We start from the raw sequence: 7,972 nt of genomic DNA on the forward strand, positions 1-7,972 counted from the left end.
TAGAGAAATGGACGTGTATATTTATTCACACAAGGATCAGACGGCATGTTGGACCTGCGGTGGCACAGTTCACACATACGGCATCAGTCCTCCGAGAGCCCGAAAGAGCACTCGTCGTCCTCCGCGATCCCAGAATACTTTGCTCTCTGCACATTCACAAGTGAAAGGGTGAAAAAAAAAAGAAATGTCGACAACAACAAACAAGTTTTCTCAGAGCATAACGCATAGGAGAACAGTGTAGACAGATTTGCATTTTAATACAAAGGCATATATTTTCTTTAGGACATAAAATAAAGATATTAACTGCACAGCAGTAAGAAAAGGTCGTGTACAGATTGTTTGTTCATACACACCATTGAAACACAATTTCGGGTCAGTACAATAATAAAAACATTTGTGCTAATCAATAATTCGTTTTGCATAAAGACCAAACGTAATGGCAGCTGTCCGGAGGGAACGTTTTGACATTCTCCTCCGCACATTTATTCAGCTCGAGCGTTTTTCCCAATGCAGTAAAACTCCTAAAAAGCACACGCACACACACTCACCACAAACACCCAAAAGATCTGCACGGTATTAAAAACGGCGCTTTTGCTCTATACATACAGCATGTTCAAATATATTGGCATATTCTGGCTACAGCACACTTCTGAATACTGCACTGACTGATGTCTAACACCACACTTCACGTACGCCACGACCTCTGACCTCTACACGCCCCACGACTACCGAAACCCCACCCACCCCGACGTCTTCAACATCACCTCACCGTCACATTTAAACACTTTTAAGGCACGTTTTGGCTACAGAAAGGCGTTAAAAGAAGCGTTTTACACTTGACTACAGAGGCTTGCATCTGTGCTTATGCTTTAAAGGGATAGTTCGTCGTAAAAATGAAAATTACGGCATTATTTGTTCACCGTCACGTCGTTCCAAAGCTTTTATTTTTTTCAGTGGAACGCAAAAGTAGGAATGTTTGAATTGTTTATATGTCCTTTTTGTCTTTTTATGGCAGGAAATGTGTGAAGATTCTTCAGAAATTCCTTCTTTTGTGTTCCATGGAATTTGGAATGACATGCACTGCAAAAAATGATTTATTTTCTTTGTATTTTTCAATCATTTTCAAACATTCTTAAATCAAAATACATTCGACTTCTCAAAATAAGTTTATGCTTAAAACAAAAACAAAAAAATATATATCTGCCAAATGGGGTAAGAAAAATAAACTTAATTCAAAGGGAAAACACGGTTACTTTTCTTATCCTACATTGGCAGATTTTTTCCTTGTTTTTAAGCATAAACTCACTCAATTTTGATTTTTTTCCCCTCTAATTTAAGAATGTTTAGATATTTGTACTGGAAACAAGGCAAAAATACTGAGCAAGATCATTTTTTTGCAGTGTGAGGTTGCGTAAATGATGATTCCATTTTTATTTTTGTGTGAACAATCCCTTTAAGATGAAAGCGAAAGGGGCAAGGGTAGATTGGAAAGCATGGAGTCAGCATCACGCATGCAGTTAGGATCAAACGCAGCTCCCGCTGGTTGTATTAAAGTGGAAAGGAAGAGAGAGGGAGGGACACGCCAAAAAGCTTCACGCCAAGCAGCGCCGCCCAACTCTCAACAGAAACGGGAGGAATCTCAACGTCCGACATCGCAAGCCATCTGCTACTGTGATAGCGCTGCTCTCAGATCAGTGACCGGCAGGCTGTGAAACTCCCTGAACCGCTAAAAAACACGAGTTCTGTGGGCCACGTTGACAGAAAACCTGTTTAAAGACCCTGTGAAATTTAAATTGGAGTTTTGTGTTTTTTATGTATCGAGGCTAACGTCTATTTGCGAATGTACTCTTAAACGCTGACAAATTAAATGAGTCATTGACTGTGTTTTATGGCAGAAGGATGACACAATAATAAAATAATGCTTTAATGAAATGTACTTTATGTTAAATGTAATTGATTTATGTTATGTAACTCCTAACAATAGCCTTAAGCCATTACTATAGCTGCGTCCCAATACAGTCTACGTGGGGGGGTTTGATTGACAGGCGATCTAACCAATCATAACACCGAATCTGCCATTGCAGTCAGGGGAGTTAGTAGATTAACGTAAATGGACTTGAACTTGAAAAATGGTGTGTACTGACGTCTTTCCGCGGTTGAAACAACATTCCTTCTGATGTTCATTCATGTTTATTTGATGCTATAAATTAACTAGTAAAAAGAGATTATCGGTTCACGAGCCGCTTTAACTGAGGCACTACAGCGATCTGTCACGACACGTTAAAGAGCCACAAAATGGTATTTATTGTTGAAATTTCTTTAAAAATTACAACATTTGAAATTTGAGACTTTGTTTCATATCAAAAGTAACCTGCTCTTTGCTCTGCAATGTATTTTTCACTGTGAGAAACATGATGTGTGGCGAGAGATCGGCATGGCTTGTCGGACATAGCAACGGTAACTAAAGTGGGTGGGTCTTTGCGAACGGTCAGTTCGAAGGCTCCTTTAAATGTGGCAGCTGTCACAGTTGCTAGACGACAAGAACAATCCTCTGTGGGCTAGACCGTACCATTTGACAACTTGGCAACATTTGAAGGATGCAGCTTCTGAATTGGGACACAGCCTATATTCTTGTACCTTATTGCTTAATTTTAGCATATACAGTACACTAGCATTCAAAAGTTTGGGGTAAGATTTTTTTTTTTTTTGAAGGAAGGAAGTTATTTTTATTCAGCAAGGATGCATTAAATTCATCAAAAGTGACAGTAAACACATTTATAATGTTATAAATTATTTTTATTTTTTATCAGAGGAATAAATTACATTTAAATTAAATGAAAACTTATTTTAAATTGTAATAATATTTCACAATATTACTATTTTACTATTTTGATTAAATATAGTAAATGCAGCATTGATGAACAAACATAAACAAATCTTACCAACCCCAAAGTTTTGAACGGTAGTGTACATGCATGAAATGCATATATACACACGTCGCCTTTTTTATCTGGGCAAACTACGGAAGAGGATTAGGGCCAAGCAAAAAATAAAATAAAACCATCTCGAGATTAAAGTTGTTAAATTTCGAGAAAAAACTCGTTAAATTTCGAGATAAAAGTCGAGATAAAATGTTGAGAATAAACTCGTTAAATTACGAGAATAAACTCGTTAAATTTCGAGAAAAAGGTCGAGATAAAATGTTGAGAATAAACTCGTTAAATTACGAGAAAAAGGTCGAGATAAAATGTTGAGAATAAACTCGTTAAATTTCGAGAAAAAAGTCAAGATAAAATGTTCAGAATAAAGTCATTAAATTACGAGAAAAAACTTGTTAGATTATGACAAATTCGTTAAATTATGAGAAAAAAGTCGTTAAATTTCGAGAAAAAAAGTTGAGATAAAATGTTGAGAATAAAGTCATTAAATTACGAGAAAAAACTTGTTAGATTATGACAAATTCGTTAAATTATGAGAATAAACTCGTTAAATTATGAGAAAAAAACTCGTTAAATTTCGAGAAAAAAGTCAACATAAAATGTTGAGAATAAAGTCATTAAATTACGAGAAAAAACTTGTTAGATTATGACAAATTCGTTAAATTACGAGAATAAACTCGTTAAATTTCGAGAAAAAAGTCGAGATAAAATGTTGAGAATAAACTTGTTAAATTACGAGAAAAAAAGTCGAGATAAAATGTTGAGAAAAAAGTCAAGATAAAATGTTGAGAATAAAGTCATTAAATTACGAGAAAAAACGTGTTAGATTATGACAAATTCGTTAAATTATGAAAAAAAAGTCGTTAAATTTCAAGAAAAAAAGTTGAGATAAAATGTTGAGAATAAAGTCATTAAATAAAGAGAAAAAACTTGTTAGATTATGACAAATTCGTTAAATTATGAGAATAAACTCGTTAAATTACGAGAAAAAAAACTCGTTAAATTTCGAGAAAAAAGTCAAGATAAAATGTTGAGAATAAAGTCATTAAATTATGAGAAAAAACTTGTTAAATTTCGAGAAAAAAGTCGAGATAAAATGTTGAGAATAAACTCGTTAAATTACGAGAATAAACTCGTTAAATTACGAGAAAAAAGTCGAGATAAAATGTTGAGAATAAAGTCATTAAATTACGAGAAAAAACTCATTAGATTATGAGAACAAATTCGTTAAATTATGAGAAAAAAGTCGTTAAATTTCGAGAAAAAAGTCTAGATAAAATGTTGAGAATAAACTCGTTAAATTACGAGAATAAACTCGTTAAATTACGAGAAAAAAGTCGAGATAAAATGTTGAGAATAAAGTCACTAAATTACGAGAAAAAAGTCGTTAGATTATGAGAACAAAGTCGTTAAATTTCGAGAAAAAAGTCGAGATAAAATGTTGAGAATAAACTCGTTAAATTACGAGAATAAACTCGTTAAATTACGAGAAAAAAGTCGAGATAAAATGTTGAGAATAAAGTCACTAAATTACGAGAAAAAAGTCGTTAGATTATGAGAACAAAGTCGTTAAATTTCGAGAAAAAAGTCGAGATAAAATGTTGAGAATAAACTCGTTAAATTACGAGAATAAACTCGTTAAATTACGAGAAAAAAGTCGAGATAAAATGTTGAGAATAAAGTCACTAAATTACGAGAAAAAAGTCGTTAGATTATGAGAACAAAGTCGTTAAATTTCGAGAAAAAAGTCGAGATAAAATGTTGAGAATAAACTCGTTAAATTACGAGAATAAACTCGTTAAATTACGAGAAAAAAGTCGAGATAAAATGTTGAGAATAAAGTCATTAAATTACGAGAAAAAACTCATTAGATTATGAGAACAAATTCGTTAAATTATGAGAAAAAAGTCGTTAAATTTCGAGAAAAAAGTCGAGATAAAATGTTGAGAAACTCGTTAAATTACGAGAAAAAAGTCGAGATAAAATGTTGAGAATAAAGTCATTAAATTACGAGAAAAAAGTCGTTAGATTATGAGAACAAATTCGTAATTTAATGACTTTATTCTCACCATTTTATCTCAACTTTTTTCTCGTAATTTAACGAGTTTATTCTCAACATTTTATCTTGACTTTTTTCTCGAAATTTAACAAGTTTTTTTCTCGAAATTTAATGACTTTATTTTCAACATTTTATCTTGACCTTTTTCTCAAAATTTAAGGAGTTTTTTCTCGAAATTTAATGACTTTATTCTCAACATTTTATCTTGACCTTTTTCTCGAAATTTAACGAGTTTTTTTCTCATAATTTAACGAGTTTAATCTCGAGATGGTTTTATTTTTTTATTATTGCTTGGCCCTAATCGTAGCAAACAGACCAAAAATATTGATGACTCTTGTCTTTTTGTCCACAAAGCTCTCTAGAATGAGAGTGTCCCTTTCCACCTAACTTATACACACCTGCTCCGACTAGCATTAGCAATTAGAAAAAGAAAAGAAAAATCAGGCTGTAACACAAAAATAAAAAGCTTTGAATTTTTCTTGTTGTCTTTAAGACACTAAATCAAATGCAAATGCCACAAATGTGTAAAAAAAAAAAAAAAAAAAAAAAAAAAAAAGGTTTTGTACAAAGATAAAAGCATCTCTCGGAGCAGAATTTTGGCTGAGTTCTATAGTACCATCTTGTTTAGTGGCGGATAACAAACAAATTAGTGTGTCATTATCCTCTCTGCCAAAATAAAGCCATTAACGTTCCAGATCACACATCTAAACCCTTCCAACGGAGCCACAAAGAGTCAAATGAGAAGCTTTCAGTCAATCCTCTCAGTTTTGGGCGCGAAAACATCTCGAAGGCCAGGCACACTCTGTGCAAGCTGAAATCGAGTTCTGTTTTAGGCCTCAGACACGTTCGTATCAGGCGCTGCCAAAAATCTGTCCTGTGCATCGACTATTTGTGCCGTACGGAATAAATTCAGTCAGTAGCGAAGCTTTCACAATAAAATGACTTTCTGAAATTAAACAAAGACTTTTCGTAGCTACCATCATACACAAAAATGAAATGCCTTTTTTTATATTTATTATTGCCTGTGTTGATTATCGTGGATCTACTAGTGAGTCCATATGGCTCAATTGAAACAGGTGGTTATGAAATGGACGGCCGTTTGATCGTCCAAATGGATATGTTTGGAATCACACACTAGCAAACTGCAGTATACACTGTATTTATCTGATAGAATTATGAAATTGTACAACCAATTTTGTCTAGTAACATTTCTTTTGGCAGTCAAATAATGATTTAAAAGGAGTACTCAAACTCAATTCACAATCACATGGATTCCTATTGAAATTTGCCAGCAAAAAATTGCAGAACGTTTTGGCAAATGTTACGGATACAGATAATTTGCACACTATACAAATACAGAGATAGTACGAGTAGTATGCTAGTGTGATTTTTCCAAACACATCCCATGCGATCCTTTCTGTCACCTTCAGCTGCTTTTGATTGGACGATAACCAGATATGACCTCACTGTAGGCACACCCCCTGCATACACACACTGCAGGGTCATGGGCAGCTCCCTTTTGGTCAAAATATAGGCATCCTTTTACACACACACACACACACACACTCACGCACACACACACACACACAGAAGCTTTAAAAACAACTGACACAAGGCCGTCTATTTAAAAAGTTATTTTCCTCTTATAAAGCTTTCTGCATAAAGACTGCACATTAAAAAAAATATAGAATACAATTCTTAAAACCTTTTGTCTCTACACAGGAAGAAATTGAACATCTGATTATAGTGATGAGCTAAATACACACTGAGTGTTCGTACAGCGTTCTCTCTCTGACAGGGTTAGAGGTCGGTCACTTTGTTCTCCAGTGCTGCGGCGATCTGTTGCAGTCTCAGTGTTAACTGTTTACTCTGGGCGGCAGGGTCTTCATCCAAAGACATGATGATCTAGACACAGTGAAGGACCATGAGCCTTTAGTACACAGACATTTTAGAACTATTCATCTATCTATCAATCAATCTTGTGTTTCAATGCAGCTACTGTCTGTCTGTCTGTCTATCTATCTATCATTCTATCTATCTATCTATCTATCATTCTATCTATCTATCTATCTATCTATCTATCTATCTGTCTGTCTGTCTGTCTGTCTGTCTGTCTATCTATCTATCTATCTATCTGTCTGTCTGTCTGTCTATCTATCTATCTATCTATCTATCTATCTATCTGTCTGTCTATCTCTATCTATCTATCTATCTATCTATCTGTCTGTCTGTCTATCTATCTATCTATCTATCTATCTATCTATCTGTCTGTCTGTCTGTCTATCTATCTATCTATCTATCTGTCTGTCTGTCTGTCTGTCTACCTATCTATCTTTCTATCTATCTATCTGTCTGTCTATCTCTATCTATCTATCTATCTATCTATCTATCTGTCTGTCTGTCTGTCTATCTATCTATCTATCTATCTATCTATCTGTCTGTCTATCTCTATCTATCTATCTATCTATCTGTCTGTCTGTCTGTCTGTCTATCTATCTATCTATCTATCTATCTATCTATCTATCTATCTATCTATCTATCTATCTATCTATCTATCTATCTATCTGTCTGTCTGTCTATCTCTATCTATCTATCTATCTATCTGTCTGTCTGTCTGTCTGTCTGTCTATCTATCTATCTATCTGTCTGTCTATCTATCTCTATCTATCTATCTATCTATCTATCTATCTATCTATCTATCTATCTGTCTGTCTGTCTGTCTGTCTATCTTTCTATCTATCTATCTATCTATCTATCTATCTATCTATCTATCTGTCTGTCTGTCTGTCTGTCTGTCTATCTATCTATCTATCTATCTATCTGTCTATCTCTCTATCTCTCTATCTTTCTATCTGTCTATCTCTCTATCTATCTATCTATCTATCTATCTATCTGTCTGTCTATCTCTATCTATCTATCTATCTGTCTGTCTATCTCTATCTATCTATCTATCTATCTATCTATCTATCTATCT

The 7,972-nt window shown here is 33.9% G+C and overlaps 1 protein-coding gene across 6 annotated transcripts in view; it reads right to left on the reverse strand.

The window, feature by feature from the left end:
• The window catches only part of plxnb2b (plexin b2b), a 219,685-nt gene continuing 211,713 nt past the window's right edge, over positions 1-7,972 (reverse strand). For 5 of the 6 annotated variants that reach the window (XM_048158977.1, XM_048158979.1, XM_048158975.1 and 2 more), the window contains one exon: positions 5,213-6,903. In XM_048158977.1, the coding sequence (XP_048014934.1) occupies positions 6,799-6,903 (105 nt within the window). In that variant the 3' untranslated portion in view covers positions 5,213-6,798. Of the gene's footprint in view, positions 147-5,212; positions 6,904-7,972 lie in introns of those variants that run through there. The other variant, XM_048158974.1, reaches the window with a different exon arrangement.

Source organism: Megalobrama amblycephala, linkage group LG15 (genome assembly GCF_018812025.1).
Source record: "Megalobrama amblycephala isolate DHTTF-2021 linkage group LG15, ASM1881202v1, whole genome shotgun sequence".
In the NCBI taxonomy this organism is placed as follows: Eukaryota; Metazoa; Chordata; class Actinopteri; order Cypriniformes; family Xenocyprididae; genus Megalobrama; species Megalobrama amblycephala.